Below are 22,826 nucleotides of genomic sequence, written 5' to 3'. Positions count from 1 at the left end.
GTAACCGCAGCTTTACCCTTACCACCGGTTGCGGACAGCTAAGCAGGCTTCGACGCCTTAAGAACGGCGTCCCTCAGGGATCGGTCTTGGTCCAGGATATCTACACCTATGACCTGCCCAACACACTCTCGCGGAAGTACGCCTACGCAGACGACCTCGCAGTGGTGTACTCTGCTGGAAATTGGCAGTCTGTGGAGGGAATTCTGAGCCAGGACATGCAGACACTAGTGGCATACTTCCGGAAATGGAGATTGAAGCTTAGCGAGGCAAAGACGGTGTCGGCTGCCTTCCACCTTAACAACAGGGAGGCTAAATGTGAGCTTAGAGTATACCTAGATGGAACTCCCCTGCCATGTTCCGCTGAGCCAATCTATCTCGGCGTGACATTGGACAGGACGCTCACGTTTCGCCGGCACCTCGAGTCACTGCGCAAGAAGTTAACAGCTCGTGTGGCGTTGATGAGGCGACTGGCTGGCTCAGGCTGGGGCGCCGGCGCAAAGACCTTGCACACGGCAGCCCTAGCCCTCCTTTATTCAACTAGTGAATACTGCGCCCCAGTATGGTCTCGCAGTGCCCACACCCGCCTCATCGACTCGCCTATAAACGAAGCCTTGCGGTTTGTGACAGGATGCCTGCGTCCTACCCCCGTGGACAACCTTCCCATCCTAGCAGGCATCCAGCCCGCAGGCCTCTGCCGCATGGGAGCCACAGCACGTCTCGCCTGCCGGGCCGTGGAGCTTAATAACCATCTGCTCCACGATAGGCTCACTATAACAGCGGAGCCCTCCCGGCGTCTCAAGTCGAGACACCCATTTGTGCCTGCCGCACAGGATCTCAGGCAGCAATGCAGAGATCTTAACATCAGTGCGGCAGGATGGGCGGATTATATGTGGCGCGCGGAGTGGGAGGCAAACACCTCCAAACTCCGCGACCATATCCCAGTCGCCGGCCCTGAGCCCCTCGGGATGGACTTGCCAAGGCTATCCTGGGTGAGGCTCAATCGTCTCCGGACCGGCATCGGGCGTTTCCGCTCATCAATGCACAGATGGGGCTTGGCCCCAAATGCGTCGTGCGAGTGTGGCGCAGAGGACCAAACCGCGACCATGTTATCCTGGATTGCCCGGTGTACCACCCACCCAACGGGATGCATGTTCTGTCGGTACTAGATGACGAGACGATGACGTGGCTTCTGGAGGGGTGTCCAGAAATATAGCCCGGGTGAGCCCCTCAACCAGGTCTCGGGGTGGTAAAAGGGTAGCCCCTCGGCCCCGAGCATGGTGGAGTGGAGAGGAAAACAACTACCCATACGCCGAAAGAAGATCATTAAATATGCCATTAGGCTAAAGATTTACCTGCCTCTGTATTGCCTTACTGGTTGCTGGCTGTTGCCATAACATCCAAAAATGTATAGATTAGCAAATCCCCCCCAAAAGCCAACAAAAGTTTAAATCATAACATCGAGACTATCTAATGCAGGAGGTTGTCGTGATCATACTGTGGTCTGTGGACTCACGTATGGAAGTAATAGAAAAACGACAATTTCTTAAAGTATAGGTTACACATTTTTATGTGATGATATAAAAATTAAAAAATAATAGCTTTGTAACTACAACCATTGGATTCCTTGACCCTGAAAATGTAGGTTTAGCAGTTAAAATGTTCTAGCTTATTTAGAAGCCAAGATATTACAAAACGTGTGTATTATGGCGGCCATTTCTTAAATGCCAAGATGGCCGCCTTTCAGACATCTGTGCAAATGGAAACATATATTTTCTGATTCCTCATACAATGCCCTTTCCAAAAATGTATAGATTAGCAAATCCCCAAAAAATTCCCACGAAATTATATAACAAACCTGACTAACTGTTAAAAAGGCTTTGGAGGACTGAGTGGTCAAAGCGGCCAATCACTGGCCAGCAGAGGGCGGGACCAGGAAGTACGAGCGGAGAAAGAATACTGGCAGGTTGAGCAGGAATTACGAGCGGAGAAAGTTGCGAATACCTATTAGTTTAGTTAACCCATTAGAGTTTAGTTAAGTTTGTTATGTATCGTGAGTTGTGCGTCCACGATAAAGTGAGTAATCCTCCGTGTTTCCTCAGCATTGAGAGTAGTTCTGTGAGGTAGATAAATGTGTATTAGATGTTGAATGTTTGTCGGTTGGGGAGATTGCGTGATGTTATGACTGGCGCGTGCGCACTACTGCCCATATGCTGTACGTATGCTAGGTGTATGTTTGATGTGCTGTGAGTATGTATATGTATATATGTATATGTGTTATAGGGTAGATAGCATGTGGCATAGGTATATGTGTATATATGTATGTTCAGTGGAGTCTGTGTAATGTTCTTACAGTTGCATTCTGTTGTCTTTGCAGAACCACAAGTTCACGAATCCATTAAAGCCTTTGATGGTAACCTGGCCTGGTTGTTGTATCTATGCATAAAAGGACATCATAGTTCTAACTGGACTACCCACAGTGATTTGGACTATCCACCAGTCAAGTTTATATCTATATTTTTCAATCACCTTCTTCTAAACCTAACTTTTTTTTTTATACTGGACTGTTCTTACTGTGTAATGTTTCAGTGGTTTGACTTGAAAACATGCTTCACTGTCCCGTTACTGACGCAGGGCACTGTAATGACATCATGAGCTACCGAGTGATGACATGAACAAAGGAGAGCAAGAAAAAGCGTTTTGTTACCTCAAGATCATCAGAAGCCCCCAGTGCTGTATAAACAGTGAGCTTCAGATTTCCAAGTTGTACACGGTGTCCCTGGATGATGATGTCATTAGTTAAAGCCAGCTTCCGGAGGTGCGATGAGGAGGTCACCTCCAGGCCTGACAATAAACAACCTGACTGGAGCTCTAGTGGACCCTGGGGGCAAAGTTCAAAGGTTAATCAGTGACTTGAATCATTTTCGAGTATATCAGTCAGTAATATCAGCTGATGTTGATATGGTCCTAAAAAAAAAAGAATAGTTAAGTAATTACTTTTTGCATACAAGCCTCAGATATCCTAATGACAAGCTACTACATTTTTTCTACATTGAGATGATGTGAATGTTTGAAAAGGGGGTGAAGAATTTGTATAGGCGTTGTTAAGAGAAAATATAATATATAAACCTCTCTTTCTTTCATGTACCCCATCGGGTACAGATCAGACCCTCAATAAAGGAAGGATGCAAGTTTGAACTATTCATATAGTGAATATGTGAATATGTCAGAATATGTAAACAGGCTCTGAGACTGAACGCCTCCTGACCTGCAGATGGCAGTGTTGGATGACTGCTCCTGTCGACAGGCTGACGTCCCCCTCCAGCACGCTGTTGATCACCCTGCCTCCATCGTCCACACAGCGGGGGTTCTAGAGGGATGGACAGACATCAAGACATCAGTCAGCCGGAGTTTAGGATAAAATTCGCTTTGCTCTGCGTCGTTTGGAGCTGTGAGAACGCGCATTAGAAGTCGCTCCCGGAGCAAACAACCAACGCATGCTCCGCTTGAAAAGGGTGGTTTCGCTCCGGTTAGAAACGACGCATCGAGGCTGTCCATAGGAAAACAACAGCGCATGCGCGTTGATCTGGATAAGAGCGGGACGAACGGGCAATTTTAAATTTTTCTGATCAATCAACTAGCATGTCTGTTGATTCGATAACGTATGTTACTTCGTTTACGTAAAGGGCTGTGAGAACGCAAATCAGAGAAATAATGTATGCAACAATGTTACAATCTCATCCACTTGCTCCAGGTCACGATTCGGACTTTCATGTGAGAACATGACCTTAGATTCATAGATAGAGCTCCAGTATGGATTCAAAGGTTCGCTTTAAACATATTTTGAAGCTATAATATGACACATGTATACAAATAATGTCGTAAAACAACCTTGCTATCCTGCAATAATCAATGGGAATACTGTACATTATCATTAATTGAATTGACAATAGCAGTAACTAGTGCAGATTGTACCTTTAACAGTAACTTACAACTTGTTAAACTACATACAGTTTGATGGCACAGTAAACAAGATATGACATAGAAATAGGTTCAGGGTCAGCAGGAATAGGTTTCTATCTCTTGACATTGACAAGTCATTGCCTATAAACAGACTGCACTTACATAGCGCCTTTATCCAAAGCGCTTTACAACGGCCTCTCATTCACCCATTCACACACACATTCACACACCAATGGCGGCAAGCTGCCATGCAAGGCCCCGGCCGGCCCGCTCACCGGGAGCAATTCGGGGTTCAGTGTCTTGCCCAAGGACACTTCGACATGTGGCCAGCCGGGGCTCGAACCGCCGATCTGCCGACCTCGCGATCATTAGACAGCGGCTCTACCTCCTGCACCACAGCCCCCCTTCCTGCGCCACAGCCGCCGCCTATGAGTTTTGTGAATGCAAGGACTGAATTGAAGCATACAGATATTCAGAGGAGGTGTGAAGAACGCTTTTCAATTGAGGCTGGTGAACTGTCCTCCAGTTAAATACTCATCTAATACGCATCTATCAGCTCTGTGTCCCTGGCAATGAGACTCATACCCTGAAGGCCTTAGAATGTGGTTCTGGGGGCGCTTAGGTGGCGTAGCGGGTTAAGCGCTGACCATGTAACCGCAGGGTCCCCGGTTCGATTCCGGCCGGGGACATATCCTGCATGTCATCCCTCCTCTCTCTCTCACCCATCCTTCCTGTCTGAATCTTCACTGTAACTGTCAATAAAAAAGAAAAATATGAGTGGGACTGCACCACTCAGAAAAAATAACAAACAAACAAAAAAAAGAATGTGGTTCTGGCATCACAATATGTTTTCTCCGACACCTGGTCTTAAAACCACTTGACACACTCATGGGAATAAGGCTAGACAACTAGGTAGAACCCTTCCTCATGTCAACTAGCTTCAGTAGTAAATAACTGTCTGTGCCACAGCTGTGTAAAGTTTGTAGTCATGACTGTTTGTGACATGTGATGTCTTCTGAGTGTCCTGAAGGCGTTATGAATTAGGAGGGGGTTCCAGTACCTGTATGTGTGAGAGGGTGTCTGTCTCTGTCCCCTCGCTAGTCAGACGGGAAATATGCTCTCTCCCAGACATAGTCAGGTAGTCATAGCAACCACCTGGAACATAAAGTCTCGCGAGATTTAAATAAGCCTAGATTTTCCTTTAGCGACGTTGATGGAATACCCCCCTGTGTCCTCCTCACCTGTATTGATTTGACTGTTGTTGTTGTTGTTTTTTTACTTTAGACCACATGCATCCTCTTTTAGTAAATGTATGTCTGTAAGTGGGCTGCCAAGAGTTAGTATCTAGGCCCGCTATACTACATTGCATTGGCTTTTCAGTTCAGACACAACCCATGAAAACTCCATTCAATTCTGCCAGAAGGCAAGGTGTAGTAATAAGCATTTCCCCATTACACGTCAAACTCTTTCAGATATATGAGGAAGTGTCTAGGGGAAATGTCTAGTGTTGGGAATTTGTCTGGTCTGGTGAATTTCTCGAAACATTCTAATCTTGCAAAACAAATAGCTTAGGTTGTTGTGTATGAGGTTCCAGACAGTCAGTCACCAACTCTGTGGTTGATATTGCAGATGGGGGACTCGAGCTGTCCAGGAGGGACTGACTCCCTCTCATCGATGACCGTGGAACTGAGCAAGGAGACTCTGGACACCATGCTAGACGGGCTGGGCCGGATCCGGAACCAGCTGTCTGTGGTGGTTGGAAAATGAGGACATTCACCTTTGGCTCTAGGGTGCATCTAAACACTCTAGAGTGGCCTATCGCCCTCCACTTCAACTGCATTGAACTCAAACCGTAGGGAAAGTAAAACCAGTATGGTGGATGCCTATAGAGAGATCAGCCGTCAGCTTTTCACCAGTCTGGTTTTCACATCAAAAAAGAGGAATCGCCTCTACTATTTGGCTTATGCACACTTTGTTCAGTAGTAGGCGAAATATTTGGAAATGGTGGAACAGACTCCCAGTCACCTGGGGAAGAAAGAAGTCACCATACACACACAGTGTTTTTTATTTTTTATTTTATTTGATGAGAACAGAGTTTAACATTAGCCGATTTGCATTCACCATTTTATTTCTTTTTCCCACCCCCACAATGACAACAGAGAAGAAAGGAAAGATACTACATTCCCCTATTGGCCTGTACTCTTTTGAATCAGCAGACAGTGGCAACAATGTCTTTTTATTCACTGTTTATTGTGTAAATAAATGAAGAGATTAACTCTGAAATTAGTCTGTGTAACCTCCCCAATCACACTGGTGGCACAGTAAAGCTGAATTCATTATATAAAAAAAACTTCTGGCTCACGCTTGTGTAACAGTTAATCATTGTCTGCCTGTAGGTGGTGGCCCATGAGGGTCTATTTGAATATATGTAAAAAAACAACACTGGTGCATCACCTGAACCATGGCGTTGGTTCTGTGAGAGCAGTACTGAGGTGCCTGTGTGATGCTTTCCACCACAGCACTCACTCACACTCACACTCACACTCACACCTTCCATAAGCAAAACAAACACACATGGTGTGATGTTGCACCTGCAACTCTGAGCCAGACTGTGTGACTAGTCAACATGCAATAGTGTAACAGCTGATCCTCGTCCAACCAAGGCTGAATTCAAACCCATGTAACAACTTAAATGTAACATACAAGCTTGCACACTAACCATTAAAGGTGAAGTGTTAGATAAGTAAGATAATAAGATACGTTTTATCTCACACTGGCCACACATACTGAACATAACACATGCTATGTTTTCTAATAGCAGCAAATGTGTGCATATCCTAAACAAACAAAGCGTAACATAGGTAAGCATCACAACACCAGGTTTTATAAAGGCTTTGTTTGGGCGCTCTTCAGTTCATGTTATTGATCATTCCTTACTTGCTACTGATGTACCATGGCAAGTTAGCACAACTGTAACAATCATATTGTACCTTTAAAGCAGCTATGCACAGCACTCCATGTCTCTGACCCATTTGTTGCGCTCAAGGAGAGGTATTACTTTTTCACAACATGATTACAAACTATAGTAGCTATAGTATAGTAATACGTCCTTATTTAGAGTCATATTAATTAATAGCTGCCAGCACATGGCTCCTGAGCGTGGCTACGTGATGGCAAAGGGCCTTCTAGAAAAACATTTTGGAAATCAGTACAAAATTGCAACGGCTTACATACAAAGGGCTCTGGCCTGGCAAACCATAAAGTCGGAGGACGTGAAAGCACTTCAAGCCTACTCCTTGTTCTTGCGTGGCTGTTGTAATATAATGGAAGAGCTCGAGTACATGCAGGAGCTGGATATGCCGGTACACATGAGGGCTATCATTGCAAAATTACCATTCAAAATGAGAGATCAATGGAGGACCATAGCTCATGGCACAATGGAATCCACACAGCAAAGGGCTCGCTTCCCTGATTTGGTCGCATTTGTGGAGCGTCGGGTTGCAATTCTGTCCGACCCTCTCTTTGGTGACATACAGGACCCTATGCCTGCTGTTGCTGGAGTAAAGAATCCTAGACTACATTACGGCAACAGAGTACAGGGAAACATTGTTGCCACCACATTAACATCTATGGACGTGCAGGAGGGAGCTGAGGAGCTAACATCAGATCCTGGGATGGAGGACGAGGCTGGATGTCTTTGCTGTGCTGGTACTCACTCATTGGAGGAGTGCAAACAGTTCACTGGAAGGCGGCACAAAGACAAAATTTACTTTTTGAGAGACAATGGAGTGTGCTTTGCATGCTTATGTGTGGGTCACATGAGCCGGGATTGCGAAAGGCGCTCAACATGCAAAGTGTGTGGTCAAAAGCATCCCACTGTGCTGCATATCAGAAAGCAAGCAGTAGCTCTGGAGCGGTCAAAAAACACGTCTAGTAACCAGCCAACCTCTCCCAAAATGTGTGGACATACAGGGGCCGGTAAGGACCACTGTGGTTTGTCCATTCTCCCTGTACAGGTGAAAGTGACAAAAGGAAATCGCACAATAAAAACATATGCCTTCCTGGATCCTGGTAGTTCAGCCACATTCTGCTCAGAAGATCTAATGCAGAAACTGAATATTACAGGCAGAAGAACCACCTTCCGGTTGAGCACAATGGGGCAAGAAACTGTTGCTTTAGCCTATTCCTTGACTGGCTTGGAGGTAGCTGATTTGGTCAGCAATGATTTTTATGCTCTCCCAGAAGTTCTCACACAGAAAAGGATGCCAGTCACTCCGGACCATATAGTGACTCCTGAACAGTTGGCTAAATGGCCATACTTGTCGAAGGTACACATCCCGACTATTAAGGCAAATGTCGACCTTTTGATAGGAACCAATGCTCCCAAGGTATTAGAACCATGGGAGATCATTAACAGCCGCGGTAATGGCCCCTACGCCATTAGGACAGTGCTGGGATGGGCCGTTAATGGTCCGTTGAATGGAAGCAGTGGTGCTTGGGAGGCAGAAGTTCCCTCTGCTATGGTAAACAGGATCGCAGTGTGCAAGCTGGAGGAAATGCTGACCAATCAATACAACCATGAATTCAATGAAAAGACTGTGAAGGAAAATGAAATGTCCAGACAAGACCTCAAGTTTCTGGAAATCATGGAGAATTCAGCAGTACTTCAGGAGGGGAAGTATTGTTTGAAATTGCCCTTTAAGAACAAGGATGTACATCTGCCCAATAACTTCGTAGTGGCAAAGCAAAGGATTCAAGGGCTGAGGAAAAGGTTTCTCAATAACAAGCTTGTGCACCGGGAGTATACAGAGTACATGAACAAGCTCATCAGTAAGAACTATGCGGAGCAAGTGACACAACAGCGACAGCATGGTGAGAACGGGAAAGTGTGGTACATCCCTCACCATGGTGTCCACCATCCTAGGAAAGGATCCCTTCGTGTGGTTTTTGACTGTGGAGCCACATTTCAAGGTGCATCATTGAACAGTGAACTCTTGCAGGGTCCTAATCTCACCAGCTCACTCCTTGGAGTCCTTAGTCGTTTCAGACAGGAACCGGTGGCGTTTATGGGTGATATTCAAGCCATGTTCCATCAGGTGAAGGTTGCGGAGGAGGACAGGGATTTTCTTCGCTTTCTCTGGTGGACAGATGGGGATGTCACCAAGGATCTTGTGGAGTATCGTATGACGGTGCATCTGTTCGGTGCAGTGTCATCTCCCAGTTGTGCAAGTTATGCACTGAGAAGAACTGCTGATGATAACTCAAACTGGTTTTCAGCTGAGGTCCTTCAGTCTGTCAAGCAGAATTTCTATGTAGACGACTGTTTGAAGAGCTCAGCCACTGAAGGAGAAGCTGTCCAGATGATCAAAGATCTTATCACTCTCTGTCGCAAGGGGAGCTTTATCTTGGAAAAATGGATTAGTAACAGTCGTAGGGTCTTGCAAACAGTCACAGAAGAGCAAAGGGCCACGGACCTAAAGGAATTGGATCTGGATCGAGATGAGCTCCCAGTAGAGAGGGCGCTGGGTCTACAATGGTGTGTGGAGACCGACTCTTTCAGATTCAAGATGGAAGTAAAACAACAGCCTTTCACCCGACGTGGTATGTTGTCGATCACCAGTTCAGTATACGACCCTTTAGGTTTCCTGGCACCAGTCACTTTGCCTGCTAAGATGATGCAGCAAGAGCTCTGTCGGAGACGATATGGTTGGGATGATGCATTGCCACAGGACATCTTACAGCAATGGAAAAGGTGGTTGGAGGACTTAGATGTGCTGGCAGCATTCAATGTGGGCAGGTGCATCAAGCCAGTGGACTTTGGAGAGATCAAACAGGCTCAACTACATCACTTTGCCGATGCCAGTGAAAGGGGCTACGGAACCGTAACATACATCCGGATGTTGAATCATGAGAGCAAGATCCAGGTCTCCTTTTTGCTCGGTAAAGCCAGGGTGACACCTTTGAAGGCGGTGACTATCCCCAGACTGGAGTTAACAGCAGCTGGCCTTGCTGTCAGAGTGGACTCATTACTGAAGGCAGAGTTGAACTTCCAGTTGGAGGACTCCATGTACTGGACTGACAGCACTGCAGTGTTGAAATACCTGAACAATGAGGATAGGCGCTTTCATACATTCGTGGCCAACAGAGTCTCGGCAATCAGAGAAACATCTGAACCATCACAATGGAGGCATGTTGGTTCCAAAGACAATCCAGCTGATGATGCGTCAAGAGGGTTGAAGGTCTCTGACTTTTTGAGGAATAGCAGATGGCTTGAAGGGCCCGCGTTTCTTTGGAAGCATGAGAAGGACTGGCCCAAAATGGTGGGGGAAGTGTCGGTGGACCCTAATGACCAGGAAATCAGAAAGGAGGCAACAGTAAATGCCATAAGTGACGTGTCGAGTCCTACTGACCATCTCATTGCCTACTTTTCTGATTGGAGGAGGCTCAAAACATCAGTTGCCTGGTTTCTCAGGCTAAAAGCCATGTTGTTGGAACGCAGTAACCTGAGAAAGGTGCAAGGACAAGGGGTCACGGCAATGTCCGCAAGTCGCGGTTTGATGCTAGAGGATTTACTAGGAGCAGAGGTTGCCATCATACAGTATTGCCAGCGGCAGAGATTCAGTGAGGAGATTGCTGCTTTGTCATCTAAGAGAGCCACAGTGAGTCGCCAGAGTCCAATATTTAAGCTGGATCCTACTTTGGAGGATGGCCTTTTGAGGGTTGGTGGAAGACTGAGCAGAGGAGCAATGCCTGAGGAATCCAAACATCCGCTCATTCTCTCCAAAGATCAATATGTATCTACGCTCATTCTCAAGCATGTGCATCAAAATCTGGGTCATGGAGGGCGGGTTCACACACTGTCCAAGGTGAGGAGGAGGTTTTGGATCACCAACGCCAATTCGGCTGTCAGGAAGATTATTTCTGACTGTGGATTTTGTAAACGCTACAATGGAAGAGCAGTGGAGCAAAAGATGGCAGATCTCCCTAAGGAGAGAATCCTTCCCGATCTACCACCGTTTACCAACACTGGAGTGGATTACTTTGGACCCGTCGAAGTAAGGAGGGGAAGATCAATTTGTAAGCGGTACGGAGTTATATTTACCTGTATGGCAAGCAGGGCTATACATCTGGAGGTAGCTGTTTCATTGGAAACGGATGCTTGCATCAATGCTTTGCGGCGTTTTATTAGCAGGAGAGGACAGGTGGTCCACCTAAGGTCAGACAACGGTACCAACTTCGTTGGGGCAGAGAGAGAACTGAAGGGGGCTCTGGCTGCATTGAGTCATGAGAGAATTCAAGGAGTTCTGTCGCAGGTTGGAATCCGTTGGAGTTTTAACCCACCAGCAGGTTCACACCATGGTGGGGTGTGGGAAAGAATGATCCGTCTGGTGAGAAGAGTTCTCAGCTCTGTCCTACGTCAGCAAACGTTGGATGATGATGGACTGCATACGGTGTTGTGTGAAGTGGAGGCCATTTTGAATGATCGGCCAATTACCAAGCTCTCGGAGGAACCCGATGACCTGGAACCACTCACGCCCAACCATCTTCTTCTCTTGAAGGGTAAACCCGCCTTACCACCTGGAGTGTTTGATCCTCAGGACCAATATGTGAGAAGACGATGGCGACAAGTTCAGTACCTCTCGGATCTCTTCTGGAAGAGATGGATACGGGAGTACTTGCCCTTGCTCCAGGAGAGGCAAAAATGGAACCAGAAGAAAAGGAGTTTGACAGCGGGAGATATCGTTGTTATTATGGATTCCTCAGCTCCTCGTGGTTCTTGGCCACTAGGCAAGGTTATAGAGGTTTTTCCAGACAAACAGGGGCTGGTACGTTCTGTGAGATTACAGACCAAATCAAGTACAATTGAAAGGCCAGTGACGAAACTTTGTTTGTTACATGAAGGGTAAATTTGTTTTGTCTGTACTTTATATTGGTTGTGGTCTGTTATAACGTGTGCTCCTTTCATGGTATTTTGTTTAAATTGTTATGTCGGTGCCAGTAACAATTAGGGGCCGGTGTGTAAGAGCCAAATATGGTCCTGTCATATGTGTGGTAATTCACTGTGTGGGCATGGGGTGGCGCTGTCACAATACCTGAGGCAGGTCTTTATAAGGTAGTACAATTGTTGTTATCGTCAGGTGTTGACCCCGGAATGGCAAATAGGTTTGACCGCAATGGCGCTGAGTTTGTTGTTGTTATCGTTTTTATACCAGTGATTAAGCCAAATGGAATGTGGCACATTCGTACGCAATAAAGGTTTTTTGTGCAGCAAACCAATGACTACGGATCGTGTATAACCAACAGAACACATCAAACTAGAACGCACGGCGCGTCAACCAGAGTCCGCGGGTTAGCATCTCAGTAGCACAGTATTAGACTGTGCTCCTTTAACATTAATCATGATCAAGGAGTAAATGACACAGTAGATGCTTTAAACCACAGCACTGGTTGATCTTTGTCCATATTTTCAGATCTCGGGAAGACAACGTCATCTTAGCAAACATACTTGATACATGAACACTAAACATAAGTTATGCTTTACTTTCAATCACATACTAAATGGCTCCGATGAGACATTTCATGTCCCATTTAAGTCTTAATAGGTGTTTGACACTGTTGAATGACAAAAGTTAGGTAACAATCTCTTAAAGCTAATAGTCAACTTCCAGACCACTTGTTAAGCGGACTACCAGTAGATGCGCAACAGATATTACGAGGCCTGGATAATGATTTGACGTGTCAGTAACCACATCAATATGATCCGTGACCAGTATATTCAAGACTGAGTGGTTGTGTAACAGCATTTACGAATGGTGGTAACTTTGTTAAGTACTGTAACTTTGAGTCAGAGGGTTACTACTTAATAAGGTCCTCTGAGCTAACACTGCTTTCACATTTCATCTTTATAATTACTACTGAACACTCCAATAACAGTTAGTCTCACACAGGGCTGGACTGGGACAAAAATTAGGCCCTGGCATTTTTGGCCCAGACAGGCCCACCCCAATCGGTCGGACCACACCAGCACAAAAATACTTGCCTTATATACTCGCCTTATATACTGTGCTGTACAGTCATATGACAAACTGTAGTATTCCCCCAAACCACTACAAAGACGACTACATACAGTAAGCAATGGTACCAGTGCAAGTAGACCAGTGTACTCAGTGATCAGATTCCAGAGCGAATTTACGAACGCAGCCTTGTTGTTCTAGATTTCTTTTTCCATTATCAACCTATCATTGCGCTTTAGAGTAAAACAAAGCACGCAACTGTCGCGTCTATCTTTTCATGGCAACTCTACATTGTGATTTACAAGGGATATTAACTAATATTAAGTAATATTATTACTTGGTTACATTTTGCAATTGATCCGCGGTACACATGCGTGCCGAACCGTGGGGGGCGATCCGTTACACCCCTAACAGCTACCTACGTATATTTTCCTTACCGGGTCAACGGTTACAGGCTGACTCGGCCCCGCTTCTTCTGTATCCTCTCTATCCTCTGTATCTGTACCCTGCTCCCGCTCCTCCCTGCTAGCCTCCTCTTCAACCCTAACCCTAAACCTCTGTATCTGTACCCTGCTCCCGCTCCTCCCTGCCAGCCTCCTCTTCAACCTGTTGCTGTTGCTGCTGTGGTAAACTTGAGGGTGCAGCAAACATGTCCCTAATGTTTACACATTTGGCAGCATCTTCCTCGAGTTTCTTTTTGTTTTTCTCCCTAAGTTTTTCCCAGCCTCCCTTCCGTTTTAGTGTGCTTTTGCGCTCCATCTCTCTCAGTATCTATCTAGTAACTATCCAGGCTAACTAAATTTATTTTGCCGGCCCAAAACTACTGCGAAACTGAGACGGAGGTCTGGTGCTGCGTGCGTGACCCCTGACCCCCCCCCCCCTTCTCTCTGTTGATTGGGCCAGCCCAGTGTCTGTATAGAAAAAGTACCAATGGGCCGCTGTCCCTGATTTATGGGCCGTTCAATGGTAGCGTTCGATTTATGGGCTCTTAAATGAGCCGTTGTCATGTGTTATTCTCAAAACGTCTGATACTCCAAGCTAACTATTAAACACAAGTAGCAAGCTAGCCACTCTTCTAAAACACCACTCTGAGATGTATTTCATTTTTTTGTGATCAAATGTTTCTTTATTTTCTTTTAAAACAAACATAATGACAAAACAAGACAACAAGGCCACATCCTGCAATCAACGCCCCCAACAGCCCATACAACCACACCACAGCACACAAATTACAATATAGCTATCTAGGTATTAGGGACATACACTACAAGTCGGGACCCAAAACGTAAAAGAAAGTAAAACAAATAACCCCCACCCACCCACCCCAGGGACCAGAGGACAAGTCAGTTACAATTGTGATAACCTACACTCAACTCAAAAGATTTTTAAGATCGACAGCTGTGGATATCCACAAATTAATATTTGCCTCTTTAGCACCATGCATACAGGCTGTAGAGAGTTCCAAATAAACAACATCCAAAAAACGTAAAACCCATTGTTTAAATGAAAGTGAATGTGGAGGCTTCCAACGTGTGGCAACCATTTTCTTTGCTGCCGTCAGACCAGCAAACAGAATGCGTTTTTTAGTTTGAGGGAGGGGTAACAGGGAAAGATCATTGAGGATCAATACAGAAGGCGAAGGGGGTATAGTCACAGAGAGCAGAGCAGAAAGTTTAGAAGCGACCATTACCCAAAACTCTGTAACCTCTGGACACTCCCAAATCATATGAATAAATGTGCCCACAACCCCCAGAGGACACAGAGTACAATTGGGGTCATTTATGATTTTCATAATACACATCTTCCGAGGAGTCATATAAGTCCTATGAATAAAATTATAATGAATTTGTTGGTGATCAGGATTCCTTGATGTTTGTAGGACATCTGACCACACTTTATCCCAGTCAAATTCTAGGTCTAAGTCCGGAATGTCCACCTTCCATACCGATCCAACTGCCAATGGGAGGTATGTTTTCTGCAGGAAGTACCCATATAATGTGGAAACTAAGCCCCTCGTACTACCCACCCTGTCCAGAACAACAAGCACCGGGTGCCTATGAAGTGGCTCCTTCCATGGGACCCCATAGGTTTTCATGGCAGCCCTTAGTTGTAAATAAAAGAAAAAGGAGGAGCGTGGTAAATTAAACTGAATTCGTAACTCTTCAAAAGAGTGAAGACCTTTATCCCCAATAACATCGCCCAATGAATGAATACCCCCGTCAGCCCATTGTTGGAATCTAATCGGACGCCCCCCAATTAAGAGTGCATCATTATTAAATATTGGTGAGCAGGGGTTCCATCCAGAGGGCAGTTTGCATGTTTTCGTCATTGCTCGCCAGACACTGATTAATTGAGAAATGATTGGGCCAAACCGTCGCCTACACTGAGCAGGTGGAGTGTTGGAAAACAGCACCTCCTTCAGAGTGAGAGGGAATGTCAATCCCTCTTCCAAAGCACGCCAAGAAACCTCAGCCATGGGATTAAACCAAGTTACCAGAGGACGCAGTGTGAAAGCCCAATAGTAAAGTTTAAAATTAGGTAGAGAAAGGCCTCCATCCTGTCTCTCACGCTGTAATGTGGTCAATTTAATTCGGGGTCGTTTACCTCTCCAGATGAATTTAGTAACTGCAGATTGCAATTTGTTCCAATAAAGAGCGGGGGGAGGAAGAGGAAGCATAGAACTTACAAAATTAATTCGGGGGAGCACATTCATTTTAACTATGGAAACCCTAGCCCTCAGGGAATTCGGCAGTGCAACCCATCTGTCCAAATCCTGTGTTATATTGGAAAGGAAATTCTTGAAATTGGTATTAGCTGTAGTCAGCAGTGAGGGATAAATGTCAATGCCTAAATATTTAAATTTGGTAACTATCGGAATCTGGGAGGGCACAACTGCACTCCTCATGGCCTCATTTAGCGGCAAGAGAGCAGACTTGGTCCAATTTATTCTGTATCCAGAGATGGCGCTAAAAGCATCAAAGATGGACAGAATATGGGGAATGGATTGAGGAGCATCATCTACATACAGAAGTACATCGTCTGCATATAGGGATATGTGATGCTGAGTGCCACCGATAGAAATTGGTGTGACTGTGGTCGACTGGCGGACCCTCTGAGCCAGGGGCTCCAGGGAAAGCGCAAATAGTAATGGGCTGAGCGGACATCCCTGTCTGGAGCCTTTAGCAATCGCAAACGGTGACGAAAAATTCCTCCCAGTCATTACCATTGCAGAAGGATTAGAATAAATCGTCTTGATCATATTTAAAAACATCGTACCGAAACCCAATTTTTCAAGTACCGTCCATAAATAGGACCACTCTAAACGGTCGAATGCTTTCATAGCGTCCAGCGACAGCACCGCAGTAGGAGAATTAAATGAGGTAGCACCATCTATGATGTGTAAGAGTCTCCTCATATTGTCTGAAGCCAATCTGGTCCTGATGAAACCTGTCTGGTCGCAGTGAACCAATTTGAGCATGTAAGTCTGTAACCGGTGTGCAAGAACCTTGGCATACATTTTAATTTCGGAGTTTAAAAGGGAGAGCGGCCTATAGCTCCCACAGTCCAAGGGGTCTTTGGTTTTTTTCAGCAGCAGGGAGATCAACGCTATATTAACATCTCTAGCAAAGGAGCCCTTCTCAATAGAGAACAAAATCATTTCATGCAAAAGCGGGCCTAAAATGTCCCAGAAGAGAAGGTAAAACTCAGGTGGTATGACGTCAATGCCAGGAGACTTGCCCCTCTGCATATCTTGAGCTGCCCCTCTGAGTTCTTCCAGGGAGATAGGCCGGTCGAGAGATGCAGATTCATCTGCTGCGAGACTAGGCAATTGCAGGTCATTCAGAAATGAATCACAAGCAATTTTATCATGAACAATCTCAGAGCTGTAGAGGTCAGCATAAAACGACCTAAAGGATGAATTAACATGCAATGGATCCGTGCAAATAACACCATTACTTGTCTTAACAGCAGAAATATCCGCAAACCGCTCATTAACCCTAAGCTTCAAGGCCAATAAATGGCTGGGTCTTGCACTGTTAAAATAGTAATTTTGTCTGACCCGGTGAATAAGGAATTCTGATCGTTGTTTGAGTAAATAGTTTATTTCTTTTTTAACCAAATTGCGCTGTAATGCGGTGCTGTCGCTGTACTTAAGCTGAAGTGAATTATCCAGGCGAGCATATTCAGATTCAAGTTGATTTAATTTCTCTGCTCTGGCCTTATTGCGGGTTGAGGAAAACAGGATTGTGTTGGACCTTATGAAACCTTTGACTGCATTCCAAAGCACTCTCGGGTCATCAACTGAACCCTTATTTATGTTTACAAAGTCTTCCAGTTGTGGTTTAAATTGCAAAACAAACGATTCACTACGTAAAAGGGTATTATTGAAACGCCATCTAGGGGCCCTATTGGTCCCAACTCTAAGTGAAGCTGAGCAGACCACTGCTTTGTGATCAGAAGGAGCAAATGGTACATGGACCACGTCAGCTATTTCAGAAAAAAGATTTTTGGAGGCAAAAATAAAATCAATTCTTGAAAATTATTTGTGTCTCGCTGAATAACATGAAAAGTCCTTAACCGAGGGATTAATCAAGCGCCATAAGTCAACAAAGCATTGGCCCACGCACGGAGAGCAAGTGAGGCTTGTTTCTGGTCGCTGGCTTCGGACGCCGTGGTTCTGTCAATTTTATAATCCCATACCGCATTAAAGTCCGCTCCCACAATAAATTCGAAATCTGGAAATTCCAACATTTTATTGGTCAGCAAATCATAAAAATGTTTATCATAATTGTTAGGTGCATAGGCAGAGGTCAGCACAATGTTTTCCCCCTCTAGTTGAATTTTAGCCAAGGCTATTCTACCCTCCGGATCGGCCCAATCTCCCAGGATGTCATATTTCAAAGTACGGCGACAGACGATCGCAACGCCCTTAGATCTAGTGTCTGAGATGTATTTCATGTAAACAAGCTAACTATTATATTATTTGTTTATAGAATTATATTGTATTTCATGTAAACAAACGCGCAGCTTCTGGGCGGGAAAGCACTGGTTTGTTATCAGCCCCACTAGAGAGCCATACAGACAGATCCACGGTTCATCTCTTCAGATACAACCTCAGCACATATTGGTCTAACTTAGAGCATTCATGGACATTTCAGGTGAATGAACCAGCTGCATTACAGAGACGGTCATGTTTCTTACCTGCGCTACTGCGATATTGGAGAACGGTGCAGATGCAGCCGCAGGCGGACTTGTTATGGTCGACGTGCTCAACTTCTCCCCGACCAGGAAGCAGTCACTAGAAGACGTAAATGAACTTCCGGCTTTTCTGAGATTTCAAAATAAAAGCAACAAAATATAAAATGTCTATTAAAACGCGGATAGAGATACTATTGGACCGTTTTCCACTGATATTGATGCAGTAATCACAATATATTAATTGCAAACAATTGTTTTTAAATTAAATGTTTCATCAAATTAACAAGACTGGATATTATTCTTATCTGCCATGTATACATTGGATATCCGCTTGTTAAGTCATGACGTATTTCCGGGTCCAACGTTGGCTGAGGTGCTGTCTTCGAAATGCCGGAATAATAATAATAATTAATTATATTTATATAGCGCTTTTCCGAGGCTCAAATACCCTGACAATATGGAGAAAACGGGAAAGTGCTGTGTCCCTTGTTGTATGAATAGATCCGAGTCTAAAAAACGATTAAACTGTCATTCTACCGCTGTAGTTCACAGGTACTCTGGTGCGGGGAATTTCTGGTTTGGACTCGGAAATGGCTGAACGTCACTTTAGACGTCAGACTTAACAAGCGGATACAGACAAAACACTATTGAGTGTGTCTCAATGACAGTGGATGTGGGAAATACTCAGCACAGTCCCTAGCAACCCACTGAATTTGAGCAAAAAGAGATGTCTTATAGATGTGTCTAAACCCCACCCATAGGGTCATTATGCAGTAGAGCTAAGAAAGATGGAACAAGTTGGCAACCAAACAAATGTTCTGACTTTTATTATTTTAAATAAATGTGTGTAAATGACCCTATTACATCACCTGAAAGGAACACACACACACACACACACACACACACACACACACACACACACACACACCCCGTATCAAATATGTTTGATAAGTAGAGTTATCCAAGTAAAGGTTTATTTATCATGGTATCATGTTGTAGCCTCATACAATTAATTTATGCTCTCTAAACTCCTACAAACATGCTCTCTATACTCATATAAACATGCTCTCTAAACTCCTATAAACATGCTCTCTAAACTACAAACATGCTCTCTAGAGCACATCAATACTACCATCTGTTGCTACCAAGAGCCCCAGAGAGACCCTGAGCTCCAGGAGGTTTATGACCCACTTAGGTGATCAATCTGTCCTCGGACAGACTAGTAGTCTATTCCCATCTTACATGAACATGCTAAAAACACACAACTACACAACACTAGATGATCACACAGTCCCTAAACATGAACAAGACATGTATCACCATGACAACACTCACCCGAGTACAAAGCTCAGAACGTATTAGAGCAGACGAGTGTTGTGAATCACGTCATGAAAACAAGCTTAGTTCGCTGACAAAAAGTATTTAAGGATCCTAAAACTGTTGATTGTTATATTGAGGGGGCTCTAAAACATTTAAACTTTCAGAATAATAAAAAAATAAAAATAAAAATAAAATAAAAATCTGCATTGTTGTCGATGTCAATTCGTACACACAGGCTAGAGGCCAATCTAACAAATGTGGGGGGAGGAATAGTGTTGGAGTACGTCCAGGCGTATGTCCAGAAAAAAAGCTGATCTAATAGAAAACTGAGAAGTGGTAGGATGTATCTTAATGTGATATGATGTACAACATCTCAGTCTTCCAGCTGAAACGTTAGGAGGATTTATTGCAAACTTAACAACATACCAGTATTCAGTCACACTCGGCTTCTAAACACCAAGGCCACATCTGGGTGGAAGGGGCGGTGACATGACGCAGGAGGGGACAAGGACATCTCAACTCCTACGACCTCGATTCCTCCTTCACTCTCCAGGAGGGAGAGGAGGGGAGGAGATGAGAGGAAGGGAGGAGAGGAAGGGGGGAGAGGAAGAGAGGAGAGATAGGGGGGAGAGGAAGGGAGGAGAGGAGGAGATGAGAGGAAGGGAGGAGAGGGTGGGAGGAGGAAGGAGGGAGAGGAAGGGAGGGTAGGAGGAGAGGACGGGAGAAATTGAGAGAAAATAATCTAGAAAAGGCTCATGTCATGACACAACCTTCTCCCTGATCCGATCAACAAGCACATGTACATACAGTATATGATGGTGCAGCCAGCAGACCCCCCCCCCCCTTCTTCTTTAGGGCTCCTGCCTCCTGTAAACACCTCCCACACTGGGAGCAGTCGTATTAACTAGTGTGTGTGTGTTCTCTGGTGACTCTTTAGGTGTCCTGCCTGACTGAAACTCTGCCCACACTGGGAGCAGAAGAATGGCTTCTCTCCTGTGTGTATTCTATGGTGTGTCTTTAGGTTTACTGCGTGACTGAAACTCTTCCCACACTGGGAGCAGCAGAATGGCTTCTCTCCTGTGTGTATTCTCTGGTGTGTCTTTAGGTCACCTGCCTGACTGAAACTCTTCCCACACTGGGAGCAGCAGAATGGCTTCTCTCCTGTGTGTATTCTCTGGTGTGTCTTTAGGGATCCTGCCACACTGAAACTCTTCCCACACTGGGAGCAGCAGAATGGCTTCTCTCCTGTGTGTACTCTCTGGTGTGTCTTTAGGGATCCTGCCCCACTGAAACTCTTCCCACACTGGGAGCAGCAGAATGGCTTCTCTCCTGTGTGTATTCTCTGGTGTGTCTTTAAGGATTCTGCCACACTGAAACTCTTCCCACACTGGGAGCAGCAGAATGGCTTCTCTCCTGTGTGTATTCTCTGGTGTGTCTTTAGGGATTCTGCCACACTGAAACTCTTCCCACACTGGGAGCAACAATACGGCTTCTCTCCTGTGTGTATTCTCTGGTGTCTCTTTAGGTTTACTGCGTGACTGAAACTCTGCCCACACTGGGAGCAGCAGAATGGCTTCTCTCCTGTGTGTATTCTCTGGTGTTCCTTCTCTCCTGTGTGTATTCTCTGGTGTCTCTTTAGGTTTACTGCGTGACTGAAACTCTTCCCACACTGGGAGCAGCAGAACGGCTTCTCTCCTGTGTGTATTCTCTGGTGTGTCTTTAGGGATCCTGCCTGACTGAAACTCTTCCCACACTGGGAGCAGCAGAATGGCTTCTCTCCTGTGTGTATTCTCTGGTGTGTCTTTAGGGATTCTGCCGCACTGAAACTCTTCCCACACTGGGAGCAGCAGAATGGCTTCTCTCCTGTGTGTATTCTCTGGTGTCTCTTTAGTTTGCTCATATAACCAAATCTCTTTCCACACTGAAGACAAGAGTGAGTCTTCTGTCCTCCTTGAGTCTGTGGTTGTGATTTAAGGTGAGTTGGACATATGAAACTCTCACTGCAATCTAAACAGTGGTGATTCTTCTGTCTTGAGCTCCTCCTCCTCCGTCTGTGTTGTTTATGGCTTCCTGATGCGGTGGAGCTGGGCTCCATGTCTGAGTCTGGGTTGGAGCTCTCTCCTGTAAGAATAGGAACATATACAGGATTAGAAACAACATGAGAACAAGTGCTGCTTCCATAGACTCAGCAGTGCTAGAAGTAACACCACATCTCTGGAGTCTGCACACGCTGTGGGAACATGAAGTGTTCAGAGTGTTAGGATACCTGTAATGGAAAACTGTAATATTCCATCCTTGATAGAACTGTGTCATTTAAATGAGGGATGCACCCAATTGAAATTTCTTGGCCGAAGCTGAATTTAAGGAAACATTTGTCCGAATACCGAATGCGTACCGGCATTATTTAATTTCACTATTGATCACTTTTATTGAACACTCCAGCAGACATTAGGCTATACCAACAAAGCACAATAACTAGAAATAAATAAATAAATAAGAACAGCATTGCACTGTTTGATCGCGTCATCAAAAACGTCTACTCAGGGTTTTTCCTGCCACAAAATGAGGTTATGACAGAGAAGGTTTGTTAGTCCTTGTTAATGACAGTAGTACCATGTCATTCCAAAACCTATTGTTGACTGTCTGATTAATACAACTTTTCAGCAATTGAAACCCCTGACAGACTTCAAAACTGATCATTTTGCAAATAATACATTAAAAGGAGCACTGACTAACGCTAGTATAGGCTCAACTTGTCATTCTGGATAATGGAACAGCAAGCCAACTAATGTGACTTTCAGGATTTTTGATATGAAATAACGTTTCGACCTAAAAGACTATTCTGACAGTTGACAAAGTGACGAGTGTGCAAGTCCAGGGCTCAACATGTTGCTGGCTGGTTCCTTGTTTTGTCTTCGCTAGCAAACACCAAAGCTAAGCTTATTTGCTGCACAGCGCCACCAGGGTTAAGGTTAAATAGCGCCCCCTGCCACCACATGGGCGCAGTGCCGCAATTGCAGTTAGAAATGACAGAAATCCACCGAGTGCAACGCTTGTCGAAAATACGACCGTCAGAGTTTTGACGAGAGCTGGAGGCGGCAAGAAATATGACGGAGGCGGCCGCCTCATAACTCTCTATGCAGGAAAAACCCTGAAACCCTGCTACTATTCACCTGTATAACCAGGGGTGCACATAACTTTTTGGGGCCAGTGCTCAGAGGAGCACCTAGGGAAGCTGCTTGGTGCTCCCCGAGCTCGCGAGTCATGACCTGTCCCACAGGATGGATAAAAAAGGGATACATGGATAAAGTTCCAAGATGGCGGCGCGCACAG

At 45.1% G+C, this 22,826-nt stretch overlaps 1 protein-coding gene across 1 annotated transcript in view; it reads right to left on the bottom strand.

Annotated features, from left to right (window-relative positions):
- LOC308169824 (L-fucose kinase-like) overlaps positions 1-9,155 on the bottom strand; it is a gene marked incomplete at both ends in the record, with an annotated part of 46,873 nt that extends 37,718 nt beyond the window's left edge. The window contains 4 exons of the mRNA XM_080544565.1: positions 2,705-2,878; positions 3,266-3,367; positions 5,021-5,129; positions 8,983-9,155. Coding sequence (XP_080400691.1) covers positions 2,705-2,878; positions 3,266-3,367; positions 5,021-5,129; positions 8,983-9,155 — 558 coding nt within the window. The remainder of the gene's footprint in view (positions 1-2,704; positions 2,879-3,265; positions 3,368-5,020; positions 5,130-8,982) is intronic.
- Between the last annotated feature and the right edge of the window lie 13,671 nt (positions 9,156-22,826).

Source organism: Nansenia antarctica (assembly GCF_963989245.1).
Source record: "Nansenia antarctica genome assembly, chromosome: 14".
Lineage (NCBI taxonomy): Eukaryota > Metazoa > Chordata > Actinopteri > Argentiniformes > Microstomatidae > Nansenia > Nansenia antarctica.
The sequence above is the reverse complement of the archived record's forward strand: the minus strand, read 5'-3'. Positions and strand labels throughout refer to the sequence as shown.